Source organism: Sarcophilus harrisii, chromosome 1 (assembly GCF_902635505.1).
Source record: "Sarcophilus harrisii chromosome 1, mSarHar1.11, whole genome shotgun sequence".
Taxonomy (NCBI): domain Eukaryota; kingdom Metazoa; phylum Chordata; class Mammalia; order Dasyuromorphia; family Dasyuridae; genus Sarcophilus; species Sarcophilus harrisii.
Genome location: NC_045426.1, coordinates 382662233 through 382683714, shown reverse-complemented (window position 1 = coordinate 382683714; position 21482 = coordinate 382662233). Strand labels below are relative to the sequence as shown.

Genomic DNA, 21482 nt, shown 5'->3' with positions numbered 1-21482 from the left:
CACTTTGATTCAATAATAATATGTAGAACTTTAAGGTTGATGAAGCTTTTTCCTCACAACTCCATGAAGCAAATTGTAATAAGAAATTTTATCCACATTTTAAAGGAAGCAGCTGGGACATGGTGACTTTTACCTAGCCACACAGCAATTGAGGAAGCATTGGAACTGGATCTCACCCCCATGACTCCTAGCCAGTACTCCAAGCTACTTCCATACTGATTCCCATCCTGGAAGCTGGAAATAGTGTGGCAGGAAGATTCATTTCTTCTTTGGATTTACAGATATGCTATACCTGTCATTCAGGGCTTTTATTAGATTAGCCTTTCATTCCCAGAAGGATGATTGGGTAGGCTGAAAGGAGAGAGTAGTGAGCTTATAAATCATTGGTCCTTATTAATCAGGAATCAAGGCTGATTTCCAACACCATAATCAATATTAGATACTGCTCAGTTTAACTAACATGAAATATTTCTCCAAATCCATAACAGGGAGAGCGAAGAGGGTCTCTGGCATTTATCCGTTCACCCAGTACTGACAACATTGTCAATGTGGACTTCAGCACCCCTCGTCCATCTACCGTAGAAGCCTCAGTCTCTTATTTATTGTAAGTGTTTCATTCATTGGATTTTCCTTCAGTAGAAAATATGTCAAATAGATGAGTGTCTGTGCACATGTGTAGAAGGGACTGTGCGTGGATAGGGCAGGAGCATCCCATGCCTGTTCTCTCCCATACCTCTCCCTAACTTTGCAAGTGACCCCAAATAGAGTCCTTGTTCCTTGGTGACTAATGCTCTTTTGGGACCTGTGATAATAACAACTCTCAGTAGGTAGATCAGTGAGTGCCTCCATCACATGTTTGGTCGTGGGCTAAGGAGTTGGATCGTGTTTCTAGAAAAGGGGAAGAAGGGAAATAGGGGAAAAGCTTCATCAGTCCTATCTCCTTCCTTTTATGCAAAACTTTGTTTTATTGGTCAATCAAGTCAAATTGTGTTTATCTTCCCATTACTACAAGATAATAAAGTAAAACAAGATCATTTAGGAGGCAAGTGTCAAAGACAGCAGTGGAAGTGTCTGAATTCATCACCAGAAGCATTTACTGCTCTCAGAAAGAACTGGAGACAATGACTCTTACCTTTCCTTTTCTAAGTGGAGAAACTAGGCCTAGGGACTGACTTGGTAAAAGGAGTCAGTTGCAGCATTTTTCTGCCCAAGAATTAAGAAGGAACATAGCTTGATCTGAAAGAATTGTGACTTAGGCCCTGGCACAGTAGTGCTCCTTAGTGACTGCAGCAGTCATACTTATTTGTAATTGAGAAATGATACATTTTGTTTGTTTCTTTCTTATTTTAGGAGAGAAAATGTCAGCACTGTTTGCCTAGACATGCAGGCTTTGGAGCAGAGGAGAAAGAGTATTCGGGATACAGAAGACACTGTCACTCACCATACTCTGCAGCAGTACCTCTATAAACCCAGACAAGAGGTAAATGGTTACTATACGTGCCAGCACCAGAGTTTTTATTAGTGTTGATACTTTGGACTTCTTTGATAGGCTAAAGACAACAAATTAATAAGACTATTCAGCATAACTCCTCTCAAACCAGAGGGCAAGTTGACATAGAGGGGTACCTTCCCTTCCCTGTCCAACACAGCTGCAAATGGGACTTCAATGAACATACCTAGAGTCTAAATTTCCCCCTTCTCACTCTACCCCAGAGCAGGTAGAATGGAGCTAGGAGGGGACTGGGAACTGTCAGGAAAGGAGCTGGTGAGCTCACTTTGCCATCACTGTCCAGCATAGGTGACCCCATGAGCAAGCAGAGGATTTTGCTTTATTAAAACCCTGCTTCCTTTCTGCAGCCACACTGACAAGAACTGAGCACATGATTTAGCATCTTGTGGGCCTTCTTCTAAGTTGGGTTGGGAAGGTCCAAAGAATGAATGATTTGTGAGGACCAATAAATGGCTTCTAAAAAAAAGTTCCTGGGTTTTGCTACATCATTCTTTTGCTTGTGCAAAAGTCAGTGAGTGAAGTCAGGAGGACCTGAGTTCAAATCTGACCTCAGACACATAATACTTCCTAGCTGTGTGACCCTGGGCAAGTCACTTAATCTCAATTATCTCAGAAAAAAAAAATCAATGAGACAGTACAGTATTCCATCAAGCACAACAGTTTTGCTTTTTTTTTTTCCTCCCTGAAATAATAAATTACAAAACTAAAGGTCCTCATGCTCCAGAGTAGAATTATTGAAGGGCTCTGAGTAGACAGCAGATCAGAGGTGATGAGGAATGAAAGCCCTAGTGTTGATCGTTGGAGAGAAGTTGGTTAAACCCATGAAGTACCTTCAGGTTCATAAGTAATCCAAAGCCCTCCAAGCCGTGTGCATGACTTGAGTGCAGCTTAATTACCTGTTCCTTTATTGCTTTATTTGTTTCCCTTTGCTTTCTGTAGTACAAACATCTCTACAGCCGGCATGAGTTAACGTCAAATGAAGACGAAAAACAAGACAAAGAAATTTTCCACAGAACAATGAGGAAGCGTTTAGAGTCTTTCAAATCTACCAAACTTGGAATAAACCAAACCAAAAAGACTGCCAAACTCTACAAGAGAGAACGTGGCCAAAAGAGGGTAAGGAACATAGCTATAGCTAGGACCATGTTCAAAGCAAAATACACATGGAGTATGTGGGGCTAGCACTTTCATACTGTTTCCTGAAAACAATTCATTAGGAGGTGGTTGTATCTTGGACCCCATTCAAGGGAATTTAGTTACTGAAGTTAGTTAGTTACTTATAATAATTTAGTTAATTAATAAGGTAGTTTCACCTCAGGCGGGCAGTCACTTGGCAAGGACCCTGAAGAGAACACTGGAATGAGATGCAGGTTGGCAAAGTTGAAAGAATGCTGGATGTGGAGCGTGGAAGGTCTGGCTTTGAATCCTACCCCCAGCACTTACCAGCTATGTGGCCATGAGCAAGGTGTTCAACCTCTCTGAGCTTCCCATTACATCATTTATAAAGTAGAAACACATACTTATAGAGTCTACCTCAGAGAATGGTTGCAAGGATCAAATGAGATTGCACATGAAAACCTTAAAGTGTTATACACATGTTAGTTACTATTGTTATTATTACTATTATCATCTTTTGATTGTTGTCAAGATCAATCTTATAATGTATCTAAAGTGCTTAGAAACCTTAAAACTTGAAGAAAACCTCCATGCTTTATAACAAAGTTCTATGCATTCAGTGCAGTGGTTTCTGAAGCAACAGGGATGTCTCTGATAAACTCTGAACTGTTAATCCATTTTTGTTTTACAGAGAAACAGTAGCATACCAAATGGAAAAATACCAATGGAAAGCCCAACTCATGATTTTGCTTTTAAAGAGAAAGGTAATTGTTTAATTGATTACATTGTCCTTTATTCAAAATCTATGACTGTTTTTGGCAGATCCACTCACTGCCAGATACTGCTAGGCAGAAGTGAGAAAGGAGAAGTGCCATGTTCAAATCCTTCCAAATCCAGCTCATACCCCAACCTCATCATCCCTGGGCTGGAAGATCTGTAGACTTACAAGAATGAGAATCAGGGAAAGCAAGGAGTAGTGTTTTCCTTCTTTAATGCTAGATCTCCCCTTGGGTTCTGCCCTGGTGGCTACCTATGGCTTGGAGGGGACTCTAGATCCTTACAGGTCATCTCCAACAGAACAGTGGTTCTCATTCAGGACTGGCAACAGACAATGTCTGTCCAGGAATCCACTTCTGCTCAGAAAATCTCATTATCAAACAGTTGGCCACCAGGTGGTGAGTGGTTTCTATGGCTACTGCAACCCATAAAGCATCGCCTAATATTACTCAGAGTCACAATCCCCGTTGGTCAAAGAAATACCATTGAGACCATGGACTCTTGAAGCACAGAAGTAATGGTGTTCTTCCACTTCTCAGCAGATACAGAATGTTTCAGTTATTCCCTTTTTTCATGTTATGGTCTCCTGGTTTTCCTAATCTCTCTTTTTCCCCCTTAGATTTCTCAACTCTGACCTTCCCCAAACATCCAAAGTATAGACAGATAGGGACACATGGAATAGGTGGATGGTATTTGAGAAAAGATCATTGGAGTTCCTTTTTGTCTCTTGTTCAATCCTCAATCCAAAGCCAGTTCCTGTCCCTGTTCAATGTTACCATATGAATCACTAATTGTCACCTTTGGAAACCACTCTGGTTAAGATTGTTTCTGGAACATGAGTGTGTAATAGTTATTAATCTCTAGGATGGGGACCCAAGATGCACAAACTTTCTTTGGGAAGTGGTATCTGCCTCTGAATATTGTCCTAAATCACTACCAGCTTCATGATCCTATGTTTCTGGAATGCAAAATTTTGTCCATAGTTTTGTGTTTTTTTCCCTTCCTTTAGAACTGGAATTTTCAGACCCAGAAGAGACGAATGAGTATGAATCTGAGCAGATGAGTGGTGGGATTGAATTTCTAGCCAGTGTTACTCAAGATACAGCCACAGATTCAACCACAGGTAAGGAGAAAAATAAAGGTATTTCTGTTCCATGAGAAGGGGATCACTCAGGGGAAGGAACACCCATGGAAAAGGTGACAGTACAGAGATTGGGAACATTCTCTGTTTTTCAAAATGCTTTACAAATAGTGAAATTGCTTAGGAGCTGTGTTTTGAATTATGTCCTTGCCTCAAATTTAAGTTGCTGGCCACATGATAAGGAAAACCCCAAATCATGAGTATGAGAAAAACATTAGGTATGATATAAGGAGAGTAAGTGGTATGAGGAGGAATGGGGATGGGAAGCGTGGAAAGGCAGGGAGTAGGTGAATGTATGTACATGCATGTGTCTATTTTGATACTCAAGAAATGATGGTCCATCAGAGTTTACGCTCCATATACAAGCACAAACTTCAGTATTTTTATGGCACGGTAGATGATCTTCAGGAGTTGTTATGGTCAGAGAATTCACCAACCTGGTGATGAGTGTCTCTGAACTTGTTAGTCTGGTATCTGATGACAAAATCCATCCTAGGCCTTGGCACCTTGATAAAATCTGTCAAAACTTGTATTCTACTGGCCTAGCCATGGAGAAGGTAGGGTCATTGCCATGCCATAATGAGTCATTAGAAGGAAATTTTTATGGTAGGTATTTCTTTACTATGTGTATGAGTGTGTATTTCAATGCTTTGATTTTTGTGTGTATATGTAAATGTGTATAAAATGTATAGTTATAGTTATTAAGAGAATAATTTCTTATTAAATAGCCTTATTTTATCTGAGATCATTTTGAGAATCATAAGATTAGATTAGGGATTGGATCATCCTTGATTTTAAATAGTTCCATTTAAGAGATACATTAAAATATGGCTAAGATAAGTGTCAAGAGAGTTATATACATGGGGTGATTTCAGTCCATGTCATATGGAGCTGAAGATTCATCTATCCAACCAATGTAATATCATCTCTCTATTTGCAAGTGGCCCTTTTCTTTTCAAGGAGTACCTGCCATGAGGCAAATAAACCAAGAGCTGTTGACAAGGCACATTCTAAACTTAACTATAACCAGCTCCAACGGACTGTGCTTCCTTCAGGACCGACATAGCTCCTACTCCTGCCAGGCAGACTGGCAGCTGCTGTGACTCTCCATCACTGACGTGAACTCCCATTGCCCTTCTTTCCTAGGAATTGATAACCCTGTTTTTTCAACGGAAGAGGACCAGAGCATCTTTACAAAGGTGCCGCCATGGTTGTCTTCTGAGGAGACAGTGGTGCCATCACAAAGGGCTCGCGTGCAGATTCCCTACTCTCCCAGCAACTTCAGACGCCTCACGCCGATCCGGCTCAGCACTAAGTCAGTCGATTCCTTTTTGCTAGCTGACAGTCCAGAGGAGCGGCCTCGGTCTTTCCTTCCAGAATCTACGCATATGTAATTTTTTTCTTAATGCAACCTTCATTTTTTTAAACTCATCTCTTCTGTTATTACTACCTAACCAATACTTTGATCTCTTTCCTCCTCAGATGAATTTTCTCTCTTTCTGTCCCTGTGTTTCCCACTTTTGTTCTTTCTCTCTCTTGTGGTCTGAAGCTGCACTTTGGCTGGAGATGGAGGCATATTGTATTCATTCCTACAGAAACCACGCCTGGTACCTCCTTGATGGAGGTTCTGCCTTTCTTAGTCAATTCCGTAGATACAGACTGATTTGAAGATTTCCCGGTGCCACTTAGATAGTGGTTTTCTGATTATTGTGTAAATATGCTTCCTCATTTATGTCACTTTTATTTACCTATGATTTGTTTCTTTGATAGCAAACTTTACTAAGACATGTTTTAAAATGAAACTAAGATTTTGCCATAGTTGATGACTTTTCATTGAAAGCCTTTCAGCCCTTAAGATAGAGCTGTGCCTTCAGATCTAAAGGTAAAGGGAGATGAGCTAGGATGAGGAATTAGGAAGGGAAAGATAGTTGTGGCTCCAAAGGGGAAAAAAGGATCTTGGTTTTTGTTTTTGTTTTTGTTTTGTTTTGTTTTTATCATCTAAGGCATAAGATACTATGAGCATTTGAAGGGTTTATGTAAAGCAGATCCCAATTCAACTCTGATATAAGAGCTACTAATTTATTGAAGAAATAAAACAATAAAATTCAATAAGATCAGAAACCCCAATGTGATTATGTTTCCCAAGTGGATTAGTATCCACAATTCCCAAGCAGTCATGTATGGCTTTCTTAAGCCATGGCTGGTGACCTCTTCCTTAAGCGGGTGGCTCTGCTTTCTAGGTGTCCTTTTGCCAAAGATGGGAGAAGCAGAAATAATCAACACTATGGAGAGAACCGAAGGGTGCACTGCACTTAATAGCGCACTTACTACTCTCTGTTGGATGGAGGCTTTGAGAGGATTTGGGGATTTCTTGCTCTTTATTTTGGGGTTGCAGCAGCTTTACTAGTAGGACATCACCATTTAGAAAAGGCTAAGCCTAGAGCCATGAACTAATGAACCTTTGGGTTAGTTGCCCTAAAAAGAGTGGATAGAAACTAGTGTCAGATGTCTCCCAACTCCAACCTTAGAGGTTGTACCCCCTCAGAACTTGTACAAGAAACCGGCACTGGGCTGATTTTTCATGCTTAGAAATTAAAGAAAAACGCTTTAAAAATTATAAGGACACTTACAGCTACATATTGTATTTTTCTTTCTTTTCCCAGTCCCTGAGAAATGATACAAGAAAGTATCAATCTGTGAAGCAGCAGGGAATAGTCCTGTAAAAAAAGAATGGGACTGAGGCAGGATGAAATGAAAGAGCTGGAAGTCGTAAGTTTCTCACTTCCAGTTTAGTTAAACCTACTTTCTTTCTAACCAGTGGCAATTAAAAAGTTAACAAATTAATAAATGAATGAATGAATGAAATAAAGAAATAGGTAGGTAAATAAGTAAGAAATGAAAAACAAAACAGAAAACTACACGGAAAACATCAATACTCTTGAATTCTCCTGCTGTATTATTTGTACTTTGTTTATCAATGCTGACATTAAGGCCAAATTCTCCCTGCCTTCAATGTTGGTCTTGGTTTCTCTTGCCAAGACTATTGAGGTGGGTCTAGGAATATGGAAAAATCTCATATTTTCAGGAGACAACTCCAAGGAATAGTATTTTTAATAAAAAGTTTTATATTTGGAGAAAGAGGAAATTTATTTATTACCCGTGACACAGATAGCAAGTGCTAGACTTTTTAAAATACATATATTTTGGAAACTGGACTTTAATATAATTTGTTTCCTTTTGTAATCGTCTGCGTTTTATTTTATACATTTGAAAGCATTTTTCTGAGAGGGGGTTCATAGTTTTCACTGGAGTTGAAGGGCTCCATGATGCAAAAAAAAAAAGAAAAGAAAAAGTTAAGAATCTTTGATTTAAAGACTCTTGCTGAATTTAAACATCAAATAAAATCTTTCCCCAAGGGATGGTAAAATTCTGATTCTGGTTAAATTTCATGTTGGTTTGGAAAGTAACTGAAACAGAAACAAGATGATTTTTTTCTCTCCTCTCCTATAGTTTGACGAAGGGGACTGTGAAGTAAATAATCAGTCTCAGCTAGTTCTCTCCTCCCTCTTGGAGAGTTCACTGGTTATTATCAGGCCAATTTAGGTGATTTCTATTAAAAAAAAAAAAAAAAAAAAAAAGCTGGGCCTTTTCCATTAGTAGTAGCTTGGAATTGGAAACTGTTGGTAAACAAGGGGAGAAACCACCTCTTTCAAGCTTTTTTGTCCTTGGTGATCAGGCAATGGTGTGATGGGGTCTCCCTCTTTTTCACAAGAAGCATTTTGCTGCTGGCCCTGATTATCTTTTGTCCCACCTCTTCTCCCTGAATTGGATGGCTTTCCCCCTCTTCCCCTTCCCCCTACTCCCCGACTACCTGGCAGCCAAGTAGCCCATTCCCAAGCAAGACATAATTGCTTCTCCCTCTCCCCATAAAACCTCCCTTTTGCAGAGTGATACTTGCAAGTTTCAACCTGAGTAGGTGAGGTCGTCTTGCTTTCTGAGCACATACCTTTGAAGAGAATTAAGGGCTAAGTAGAACCAAGAGAATTTTAACTTCAGGGCAAAAGCCATAGGATGAAGGGCTGGCTCCTTTCCTCTGCACACCACCCACCACACCCCAACCCCCAACTTCCCAGGGTTCTACTCTGGGTCAGAAGCTTTCTGGTCAGAACCCTGTTTGTATATCAAAATGTTGTTTTTACCCTTGGACAGGAGCCCACAATAAGTGCAAATCATCAGCCATAAAAGGGAAGGGTACATGGTACTGTTTCTAGAAGTTCAAGCATCAATTGAGCATCCACCCAAGCAGTTACCCTGCCACCCTGCCACAGAATTCATTTGGTACTTACTGTATACAAGGCACTGTGCCAGGCCCAGAGTATAAGGATGAATAAGTTGTAGCACCCCACCCAGCACTTAATAAAAATAATTTGCACAGGTAAAAGACAGCTCAAGATGAACGCTAAAATCTTAGTCAATAGATATCCTCCTTAGTTAACTACAAAGAGGTCAGTTTGGACACCATAAAGCTTTTGAACAAAAATTTGAGAAGAGGTGTCCTTCTGAGCTATAGTCCCTTTCTATAAGGAGGGCCTTCCAAGGAAGGAAGTGCTAAAAAGGGTATTCAGTCAGAATAATTGAACAAAAAGTGTTTATTTAGTGTTTACCATATGTCAGTCTCTATGTTAAGTGCTATGAATATTGTTCTGTTCTCAAGGAGCTCATATTTAAAAAAGAAGGCAGCAAATATAGAGGAGGGATAGATAGTGAAGAATCACGTGTGTCAAACCCCTTCTCCCTGGGTGCTTCTTGAGGCTCTGTCCTGAGACCCCTCATCTTCTCCCTCCTCACTATCTCATGGGGCAAGCTCCTGGGCTCCCCTGGTCTGCTGTCCACACTATGCACCTAATTCCAGACCTATATATCTGTCCCTACTCTGATCTGAGCTCCAGTCATGCGTCTCCAACTAGATGTCCCATAGATACCCCAAACTCAATCTGTGTAAAATGGAATTCATTATCTCTCCCAAAACCTTCCCCCTTTCTAAACTTCCCTGTCACTCTTAAGGGCGCCTTCATGACTCAGACCTGGACCATTGGGTCATCTTGAAGTCCTCACTCTGTCTCACTAAAGGCCCTTAAACACATGACCTTAACTTTCTCCTGGACACCCCTTCTCTCCCCTCCTTCTCCACGGCACCTCTCACCGCCTCTTATCTGGTGAACCTTCTAACTGGCCTCCCTACCTTTTGTTCCCCGTCTCCAGCCTGTTCTCTACCCAGCTCACCAATGAGATTTTTCTGAAGTTTGACCATATCATCCTCTCTGCAACATGAGCTGCTGGTGGCTTCCTGTTACCTTCAGAATAAAATAGAAAATCCTCTTGTTGACATTTCAAGCCTTCCTCTTGCAGTCCTTACACCTCCCTGCCTGTTCTGGCAATCCCTCCCACACAACTCTCCAGCCCTTGTCCCCATACTTTTGCCCTAGCTGTCCCCATACCTGGAATGTTCTTTCCTTTCAACTCCACCCCCTCGTTTCTGATACTTCCTTTTGTTTCGCATCATCTCACCTGTCAGAATTCTCTCTCAGTTCCTCCACCCCCAGATGCTATGTATTTCCATATCAGATTGCCTTCCACTGTCTCTGTATATATCTTGTTTATACCTAGCTATTTACACGTTGTCTTTCCCATTAGAATGTCTGCTCTGCAAAAACAGCACTTTGTTATCTCTATGTTCCCCAAATAGCCTCTTTATAAAGATGAGGAAGGCAGGAGGCTCAGATAAGTAGAATGACCAGTCCATACTACCAGTCTTCTGACTACAAATCCAGTGTTAAATTTCACCTTTGAATTTGATCTTGGACAGGTTTCTTCCTCCTCAAGGCCTCATTTCTTTTTAATCTCTGAAATTGGAATAATAACTCCTTCCTTAAAATCTAGCTGATATTTAGGTGTATGGTAAGGACCGAGTGAGAGAATGTATGTAAAGTCGTTTTAAGTTGTAAGAAAGCACTATAGAAATGTCAGCTTTTATAGTGACTAGAAAGTACCCTGACTTGGAAGGCAGAAAACCAGGGTTCTAGGCCCCCTCTGCCGCTAATTAGTTGTGTGATTTGCCACTTTTCTAGGCTTCAGTTTTCCTCATGTAAAAAGAACCTGTTGGATTAGGTAAACACAGAGGTCCCTCCCAACCCTAACAAGCTGTAATTTTAACATTTTATTTATTTGTTGATTGATTGTGTCTCTACTTGCTGTCCTAGGTGAGACAGGCTCTGATGTGCCATTGACGGGATACTCTTCTCCAAGAGAAAAATTGCCTTCCTGGAAACCTGACCAAGCCAACCCCACTTCGGGTCCCCCGGAGAAGCCCCTGCTCCTCCTCCCAGCCTGTCTCCAAAGGCCATGGACACAGAATTATTCTTCCCTAGACAACAGAGGAATCAGTACTCTGCCTCCTGCCTCAGAATACACAAAGCCTTATGAAGGAAAGCCGCCTGAGACCAGCCCTAAGACCAACTCCAGTCAGAAAAATCCCCCTCCTGCGAACCCTGGCTATGGTCCTGAGAACAAGGGGGACTCTGCAAACCCCAAGCAAGACCCGCCTGCTGTGGGGCTGAAGGAAGAGCTGGTGGGCCCTGCCCCCAAGGCCCTCCCGGAGAAGAGAACCTTGCTCAACATGCATGCCCACTTGAGGTCAGCAGCAGCAAGGCGAGTTCAGAGTCGGCGGTCATTCCACAGGCCCAAGCCCCTCCGCTACCCCAAGCTGCAGAAGCTAGCTTCCCTCCCTCAGTCTTGTCACATCCTCCCACATTCTCTGGAACAAGAGGAGACACAGCTGTGATCCAATAGAGAGCAGGAAAAAAAATTGTCATTGGGCTTAGAAAAAAGAGAGGGGTAGTGGGAACTGAATCTGGAGAAATTAGAGCTCTTCATTGGGAAAAAAAAAGGGAACAAATGAAACTCTCAGGTTCACAGGTATGTCTGTCTGTCCTGCAAGGGCCCTTCTAGCTAGCATTTATCCCTTTCCTCATTAGGATGAGAGGGAATACAGGACTCTTGGTCCCTATCACTTGCCTGGGACCCAGCTTCAGTCCCAACTTGGTGGGAGCCTGTCTTGTAGGTCCTTCTCAGGGGCTGGGACAGGGAGGAGCATCACAAGCTTGGGGTCACAGCCACAAACTCCCAAATCACTGCCCTCTTCAGCCAAAGTTGCTGTTGTTGAACTATGTGGGGTGCTACCCAAGGGGTATTCTGGCCCACGGGGCTTTTAAGCAAAATCCAGCCAATGGGGAAGTTGTGGAGAGGGCAGTGTCCCGGGGGAAGGTAGGAATATGGCAGGGAGAGGAGTCACCTCAGGTTAGATACAAAATAAAGGTGAAGCTGCTGTTCTACACCTCCTGCTCAGGTCTCCTCTGGATGAGATGGATCAGTGCCTTTTCCTCCATGGGAAACTCTTCCAACATCATTTTCCTACTTCCAACTGTTTTGTGTCATTGAATCCTTGACAAACTCACTTCACTCGGGGAACTTGATTCCTCATTATATATAGCAGATTTATCTCAGTTTTGCTGAGACGGAGAAATAGAGAACTACCTGATGCTGAAACAGCCGTGGTCTTCCCAGATAATTGGTTGTTCCCTCTAGTTGGTCTATATAAAAATCAGACTCAGAGACTTAATTGGTCTCATCTAGGAAACTCCTCAATGAACAGAGTCCTTCTCTGCAGTCGTTGCACATGGTGGATTCCTCTGCTGTAATGAATGAGTCAGAAAAAAGGGTTGCATTGAACCTGTGGTGTGGGTTATGGTGGGATTTAGCTCATATTCAATGAATAGTTAAATATAAATTTGATTTTTGTTTTCATTTGAATAATAATAGTTCTCACATCTTTCCTGTCCCTTTCAACAGAAAGATCACTTAGCTGAATCTGAGTGATTGATTATCATTTACAGACCGCCTTTATGCCCTCCCATTGCTGTATGTTTTCTTAATCTTTTTTGCACAGCAACTTAAATCTTATTTCCTCTGCCCCTTTGGTGCATCATTTAAGTGCCATAATCGATGACTCAGGAAGCAAAAATTCTTAAGTACTGTGGAAAGAGAAGTTAAAAATGTGCATTTATATTTGTAGCTTTTGAAGATCCAGAATCTAGCTACTATGGGGATAAGGAATCATAATTGTAATTTATGCCCCATCACATCATCTTAAGTAATCAAGAGGGGCTTTGGTCAGCCAGTTCTTTCCTAGCAAATTAATTCTTTCAGACCCCAAAGCAAGGAACCTTTACAACATATGGTCACTAAGGATCCCCTAGTTGTCCAAAAGAGTTATTATCAGGCTTTCTTGCCCAATAGGTAAACATTTTAGGGGGATTGGCCTAGGGTCCCAAGATCAAGTTCATGTTAGGAATGAGTTACCAAATGAGTGAGACTGGGCTGCTTACAAGACTTTCCCAGAGGATACTAAGATTCTTTGAATAGGATGCAATCTTCCCCCCACAAACTGTTGCGTATTTTATTTGCTTCAACATAGAACATTTTGACTTAATTATGTCTCTTTGTCTTTTGACACCAAAGTCCCCCACGTCAGTGAACTCAAGTTGAACATTGACTCGTATATAAGATAAAGCTTCTAGATCTCAAGGAAATCATAGTTCAGCTCCTAGGTTTGCCACTGTGCATATTTAGGCAGGTCTTTGACCTCCCTATCTTGTTTTCTACCAATAAAATAGAAATAAAGCCTTCTGTCTCCTCACCTCCTGGAAGCACATAAAAGTGAATGATTAGACTGAATGACTTCGATAATTTCAGATACTACATAATAACTTATTGTCCAAACATCTCCCTGCTACTGTCCCAAATCGGGAAAAGTAAAGGCTCTGGATTTATCTTACCAGTGCTTTAAACTGCTTATCCCTTTCCCCCTACAGTGAATTATTCCTTTTGAGAATGCAACAATGAAGAGAAATCCTAGTTATATTTCTGCAAGGATTCACTGAATACCTCTTATGACTACTCTTGGGACTGAGGTCTTCAGCCTAAAGAATTTGGGCATCCCTCAGGGATTGGGGAAGTACTTTTTACAGAGTGGTTCACCTTTCTGAGCTTCCTGGTTTAAGACACCATTAGAATAAAGTCATCAGTACCTTGTTAACTAACTCAAGAAATGGGAAGGAGAGTCCTGAGCAGTGGAGGGGGTAGGAAGGAGAGATCACTGTAACTAACAATACATGTTTTCTAACACAAAAGCACCTAACTACAGAATGACCCTAGGTATGATTTGAAGGCTATTTCCCTCCTGTTCTCATGCTGGTTACAGACCTTATTTTTAAAAAAACCAAACAGTTCTTTTAACACATGATGCCCAACAATCAATTTGACTAAACGCCTTTTTTCTCTTCCAAAAAATTAATTTTATATCAATTTGACTGATTAGATGAGTTATTTTTATGTTGTGTAGCTGCCATCATTTTTCCCATGCTAACTGAAAAGTGGAAAAAGCTAAATGGTAAAGTATATCTACTTTTGCCAAAGAGAGGCTGGGACCGTGTCAGGAAACCTGCAGGATTAGCTTTCTATGGCAGTCCAGAAATTTGCACTACAAGTTTTGACAGAACCTTTCTTTTCTCATTCCCTCTACACCCTTAATGAATAGAGGGAGTCAGTCCTTAAAATAACCTAAGTGAGAATCTCCTCACCTCATCTTCAACACATGATTCTGGGAAAAACAGAAAGGGACCAATCTCAGAACAGCTGTGACCCAACTCTGGATGGCTCCTGAAAGGGACTGGGAGAGTTGCTCACTTTTAAGAAAATCTTAAACTTCTCTGGGTTAATATTTTGTGTTGGTTGACCCCAAGGTAGTCCTGAAAGGAGGAGGAGCAGGGATGAAGAGATGAAGAGTGGGATCGTTGTAACAAGAGCCCCCATCCCCTCCATGTAGCAAAGAGAAAGGGAACATCGACCAGTTTGTATACTTAGGAAATGTACTGCTTGTCTCTGATGTTGAACAGCTTTTGAACACTGAAATATAAAAGGTTCCTTGGTTCACATCTGAGTCAAGCAGAATTTAAGCAGCATTGTTTAACTTGTTTGGGGCACAGGAAATAAGGGATAGACTATAAAGATTATAAGCATGATATAAGCAATCAGTACTCTCAAGCCCTTTTTTTCAGGAAAATGAAATTGATAGGTTATCACCTTTGTCTTCTAACTTGTAATTTATCTTTTACCAGCATAAGCTCTCAGGAAAGTTAAAGGAAAGGGAAAATTTTGAATAGTTCATGTTTCATGATGTACACCAGTTTCAGATTTGAGTAGCTGAAGACTTCTTGTTTTCATACCCCTACACACATTTATTCCAAATAAAAGAAGAAATTGCCATGCAGAATGGCTCTTTACCAAGATACCTTTTATAATTCTGTCACTGGAAGAACAAAATTGATATCCAGTTTACAAGCATATCATTCTTGTTTTTCCTTTTAATATATGGAGTTACTTTGATTCAGGGGACCCATTTTGACACAAACTCCAATGTGCAATAAAGAGTTGCGTTGTAATGGGGAATCTCTTCTAGTGATCTTTGTATGCTTTCAATGATTTCTTATATTTCCCAACCATCTTTTCAGTCAGCATGATTGCAACAGTGCAGAAATCAAACTAAATGTATGTACCTAAAAGCTCTATTAAAAGGAAGTCTGGTATTCTTGAGCACTGTAAAGATCTCCTCAGGTTAACCTTATGATTAATCAGACCTGTTGAGCAGCAAGGAACCAGCTGGTTTCCAAATATAATTTGACCCAAAAAATGGCTTATTCTATGTTGTCAACAAACACAGCCTCCCAGTCTGGCAATACCCTGGGCACTCTGAGAGCAACACTAACTGTTTCAGGCTGTTTATGTGTCACCTAGAGAATCATCATTTTTGTGCACTGGAAAGTCTCCTACTGACCTGAAAGAGTTAATCCATCTTCTAAAGTGCCTACATAACTGCCTGATTGCAACCTACATGCTAGAACTGACATAGCCTTGACCAGATAATCTAAAAATGAAGCAACCACTTTTTAAAAAATGGCTCACAGCATAGACAATCAAAATTTTCAACCATCTGAACAAACAAGTTGGACTGCAGCAGTCTATCCAATCATTCTCAGTACAAATCGGCTGTTCAGGCAGGAAAAAAAGCTCTTTGGTTATCCTGTCCCAACCATACACTACTGCCTCTGGATGTTGGTTAGCAGAGCTCAGCTGAGACTTGAAAACACATTTGTCTATTGTTTGTTTCATTCATTCAACAAATAATAATTACTTGAACCTTTTGTTTTTGTTATTTTTTCTTATTTGTGGTTTGTCCTTTAGTGGCTGGGCAGAAATTCTCTTTCATCTGTGTTTGTGTGAAAAACAGAGGTTACCCAACAACTGTAGGGAATAGAATTTCCAGATAAGAATATTTTCTATTGAACAAGGAGACCTCATGTCATAGAAGGTGTGATATTTTTCTTCCCTACATTTCACATTCTCAAGAATGAGTTTAGTAGGTTTTTAGTCTATTTACACAGTGTTATGAATCTTATTACTGTAGACATTTGATAAATAGCACATTCTCACCATTTTTATCATTACTGTAAAACGGAATGTAAAAAAAATTCTCATGAATGTATATTCCTTAGGAAAAAAATGTTAAATAATTTTTATTAGGGGAGAATTTAAATTTCCTATTTATTTAATACATATCTTTAGCCTACTTCGTTGTACAAAGATAAAGTGCATAAACATAAGTAATCATTGGTTCCTGGTTCTGTATACTTTGTACCCAGTTTAATTTTGTTACAATGTTCAGTATGCTGTGATATGGATCTAATATAGTGAAAAAACAAGAAGAATTTCCTTCATATTGAAATGGAAGCCGAGTTGTGAGTTGTTAAGCTGGTTGTATGGAATGTTAATTTACAGATGTGTGATCAAATTAGAACACTGTGTGATCTTAATCACAAATAATTATGTGCCTTAATGAGCCTTTCTCCAGATGCCTTTTGGAGGATTGGCAGGTAATTCCTACATATGGATAAGGCTTCATTTCCATTACATGCTGTAATATTGCTTGATCAGTTCTATGAAATATATTTTCAAATCACCTTGTGATGAAATTTGTCTATAAATTATGATTTTGATGGAATCACATTTTCGTTATCTCAGATATAAAGAAACATATATGCAACCACTGCTCAGACATTAAAATTAATTTATTGAAAGTTGCACTTATTTCCTTCCCCTTTTTTTTTTTAAAAAGGTTGTTATTTGTAGCACCTGTGTAATAAAAAGGTGTGGTTGGGAATGAATCTGCTTTGATCTTCCCTGCCATGACCACGAGATCAAAGATATGGCCTTTCAGACACAGAGAAGAACTAATCTCCTTAATAGGCTGTGCAGGTATAGAGACTGACCCGAAAACGTGAAATCGTGCTACCGGGTCACTGCTGAGTGAGACTCTCTGGGATCTGCTGCTTTGGGCACGTGAATGAAGCACACGGACCACAAAAGTTCCTGGCAGGGTGGGGATAGGAAAGACTTGAGAGGATGGCAACTGATTTATTCCCCTTTGGTTTCCAGGAGCTGGGAAAGCAAGCTGTTTGAGTGGGTGGCTCCTCCTCTTTTTCTGCTATCTTCCTCTTCCCTTCCTCAGAACTTCCACTTTTAGAATTAAAACTAATTAGAAGAAACATCTAGAGATTATCTAGGCTAACCCCTCATTTTATAAATGCGGAAATTGATTCGGAAACTGGAGGGAACTTGAAGCCTGTGGTCCCTCGCCTGTCTTCCTCCCGGGTCCCTGTCTCGGGATGCTCGGGATGCTATCATCCGGCTGCCTAAGAGCACCAAAAACTCTCCCAAAGGAGGTAGTATTATCGATAAGAATTGATTAAGCGCCTATTTTGTGCCACAAACTCTGCTAAGTGCTGGGCTTGCTAAGAAAGGTAAAAAGCGGAAGGGGGAGAGGCAAACGACTATCTACAAAAATAGACCACATGACTTAGAGGTAATTACAAAGGGACGAGGGTCAGGAAAGGCTGTCTAAAAATAGGTGGGATGTGACCTGGGTCATGAAGGAAATTTAGGAAGCCCAGAGATGGAAATAAATGAAGAATCCCAGGAACAGAGGCAAGCTAGCTAGTCAAAATACACAGAGAAGTGAGTGGCTTGTTCTGAGAAGGCTGCTGGAATTGGGTCACAAGAGCAAGCAGTGGGAAGTAAGGTGGAAGAAGCCCAAAAAAGGAGGAGGGCGGCAAGCTGTGAAGGGCTGTAGATAACAAGTTTTATATTTGATCTTGCGGGTGATAAGGAGCCACTGGAGTTTGTTGAATGGGGAGGGAAGGTACGCGACCAGGTCACACCTCAGTTTTAGGAAGATTGGTTTGCCGGCTGAGGGGGGGATAGGGAGAGAGCGGAGGCTGCTGACCGCGGCAAGTAGTCCTGCAATTGCCCAAGGGCCTGGGCCTGTCCCAAGGTAGTGGGGGGAATGTCAAAGGGAAGAAGGCATAAACAAGTCGCGTTATTTAGGGAGAAATGACTGGACTGGACCTCCTATGGCTGTGGGGGGAGAATGAGGAGCTAAGGATGGCACTCACGTTGTGAGCCCAGATGAGAAAAGTAATACCTTCTACTATAACAAGGAAATTAGGTAAAGGGGAAGGTTTGGGGGGAATGAGTTCAGTTTTGAACATGCTGATGTGAGAAGGACATGCAGTTAAAGATGTCCAAAGATAAACAGAATAGGGCTAAACATTTTTTTTTAATTTGGCAAGGTAATTGTTAAGTGACTTGCCCAAGGTCACACAGTATCAAGTGTCTAGGGTCATATTTGAACTCACTTCCCCATGACCTCAAGGTCTATCCACTGCACACGTAGCAGCCCCTGAATTTTGGAGCTTTGGGAACCATAAGGATAATGATGATAAATGAATCCATGACAGCTGATCAGATAAAGAAAAAATACAAACTTATAATGTAATTGTATAATTATAAAATTATGAGTTGTTACAAGTTGTTTTTAAAGAAAAAGTTAATTAAATAAGAGGAATGAATTAGAACTAGATAGGACAGCTCTCCCTGAACAGGCAGTTCCCTTTCAATGTTCCCTATGCCATCTTTATCTGTTGAATTCCTATTTCTCCTTTAAAGCCCATAGGTCATTTTCCTCTTTCTCCTCCATCAATAAGCTCCTGAGGAGAAACAATTTCCTCCTCAGACCTCACCAGCATTCTGAATTTGTAATCTTATGTACTTTGGTTATCTTCATTCAAGTTTTATTCCATTATTAGAGTGTAAGGTCATTATAGACTATGTCTCATCAAAGCTCTGTATCTTACCTAGCACCTCACACTTATATTTAGCACCATGTAAACAGTCAATGTTAAAGGGATGTTTGTCCCTGGGCATGGTGATCCTTGCACCCAGAAAGCTGAAGATGGTGGACTGGTTGAGCTCTGAATTGACGGAGAGGTAAAGGCACTGTAGTGTCTGCCCTAATTCGGGTACCAATATGGTAAACTCCTAGAGCAGGAGATCCAACCAGGCTGCCTAAGGAGGAGCAAACTGACCTGTATTGCAAACAAAGCAGGTCAATCAGTCACTAAACAAATATAAGCACCTGCTATGTAGTGGGGGTAGGCAAAGTGCAGAGAATACAAAGAAAGGCAAAAGATGATCTGTTCTCAAAGAGTTCATACTCCAATGAATGAGCCAATGTGTAAAAATTGATGGCACTAGAATTAAGAGGGATCAGGAAAGGCTTGCTATAGAATATGGGATTTCGACTGGGACTTGAAGGAAGCCAGGAAAATTCAATAAAGATAACTTGAGGAATATTTTCTCTGGGCAAGATAACGTTAACAAGGGCATAACCTGCCAATAAAAAGGGTTAATGGATTGCCTCAGTTTCTAGCCAAAGACTTCAGGATAAAGACTTAACTCATTTTTATAAGGTAAGAACAAAGAACAGAACAGGGGCTGAAGAAAATACATAGCGGAGGCATGGCAGACAATAAAACTGGTTGGAAGTTGGAAATGAAAGCTAGCAATAGCCTCCTCCTTAAGTTGACTGTTTGAGTCAATCTTTAAGGTCAGAAGATATTAGATCATGTTTCTTTGGATAGCAAACTAGACATCCTTGAAGAATGGCTTCATGATATAAAGATACTGGATTAGACTCTTTGGTACCCATCCACATTTTTCAAGGATTACAGATTTTCTTGAGAAACAGAACAGTGATTAGCAGAACTGAGTTTCTAAACTTAACTACTAACAGACCAGCTCAATTTCAAACTTAAAAAGAAAGATAACAAAGAAAAAAACAAACTTATAATGTAATAGCACAATTGTAAAATTATAAATTGCTACAAGTTGTTTTTAAAGAAAAAGTTAATTAAATGACAAAAGGGATGAATTAGAACTATACAGGACAGCTCTCCCTGAACAGGCAATGGCGCTCACATCTTCATGAGTTCGCTTACAATGTTCCCTATGCTTTCTTTATCTGTTGAATTCCTATTTCTCCTTTAAAGTCCATAGGTCTTTTTCCTCTTCCTCCTCCATGAATCCAAGTTCAAAGAAAAAGAACCATAACTTAGGCAGTTTCAGGCTAAAATCAATTAATTGTAAATAGGATTAATTAAAAAATGATACAGAAACAATTTTCATCTATTCAGAGAATCTCTGTACCTTCCAAAGCAGTCTATTTCAATTTCAGATAGGCTAGGTTTTTAGAAAGGCTGTTCTTCCTGCAAATGTACAGAAATCAGTTGCAACCTACCTCTGCCTCTTCCACCTATTATTCGTAGTTTGGCTCTTTGAGACCAAGAAAAAAAAGTCAAATGTTTCTTTTATATGTCAATGGGCAGCGAGGTGGCTCAGAGGATGGAGCGTTGGGCCTGGAATCAGGAAGATCTTGGTAAGTCATCAGACACTTACTAGCTGTGTGATTCTGGGAAAGTCATTTAATCCTGTTTTGCCTCAGTTTCCTTATCTGTAAAATGAGCTAGAGAAGGAAATAGCAAGACTCCAGTATCCTTGCCAAGAAAATCCCAAATAAAATCAGAGTGAGATGGCAACAAAAATGAAGCTACTTGAAGATAGTTGTCTTGTCATTTCTCCCTCTCTGCTACCTCCCTCATTTTTCTCTTCTCTAAACATCTCTAGTTTCTTCAACTCATTTTTGCATTTTATGATTTCCATCTTGATCATTTTTAATACATGTCCCATTCAATCAGTTTTTTACAAAATGAGGAACTCAGAACTGGACCTAACACTCAGACATGTATCGTATCAATGTATGTATAACACTCAGACAAAAATAAAAAACACAAATGGGGAGTAGTAGAGTGCATGCCCCCAGTTGTTTCAGCATGAATTGGAGGGGTAGGTGAGGAAAATGAAATGTTTTTCTCAAGAGATGAAAATACACCAATGAAATCTGGGACAAAGATCTGCTTAAAAAGTGAAAAGAACAAAATTCAGAACTTTCAGTAAATTATGAAAAGAAAAAAAAACAGTGAAGTACAATGCATTTTTCTTTTTTCTTTTTTTTTTTTTTTTATTTAATAGCCTTTTATTTACAGGATATATGCATGGGTAACTTTACAGCATTAACAATTGCCAAACCTCTTGCTCCAATTTTTCACCTTTTACCCCCCCACCCCCTCCCCTAGATGGCAGGATGACCAGTAGATGTTAAATATATTAAAATATAAATTAGATACACAATAAGTATACATGACCAAAACGTTATTTTGCTGTACAAAAAGAATCAGACTCTGAAATATTGTACAATTAGCTTGTGAAGGAAATCAAAAATGCAGGTGTGCATAAATATAGGGATTGGCTGGTTCAGTTCGTTACTGCTCCATTGGAAATGGTTTGGTTGATCTCATTGCTGAGGATGGC

General features: G+C 40.3%; 1 protein-coding gene across 2 annotated transcripts in view; it reads left to right on the top strand.

Moving 5' to 3' along the window:
* The window catches only part of SLC9A3 (solute carrier family 9 member A3), a 136583-nt gene extending 125103 nt beyond the window's left edge, over positions 1–11480 (top strand). Inside the window, exons 11-17 of one of the 2 annotated variants that reach the window (XM_031946074.1) lie at positions 489–604; positions 1351–1480; positions 2450–2626; positions 3318–3390; positions 4413–4526; positions 5691–5934; positions 10805–11480. In XM_031946074.1, the coding sequence (XP_031801934.1) occupies positions 489–604; positions 1351–1480; positions 2450–2626; positions 3318–3390; positions 4413–4526; positions 5691–5934; positions 10805–10808 (858 nt within the window). In that variant the 3' untranslated portion in view covers positions 10809–11480. Of the gene's footprint in view, positions 1–488; positions 605–1350; positions 1481–2449; positions 2627–3317; positions 3391–4412; positions 4527–5690; positions 5939–10804 lie in introns of those variants that run through there. The other variant, XM_031946075.1, reaches the window with a different exon arrangement.
* The last annotated feature ends 10002 nt before the right edge of the window (positions 11481–21482 follow it).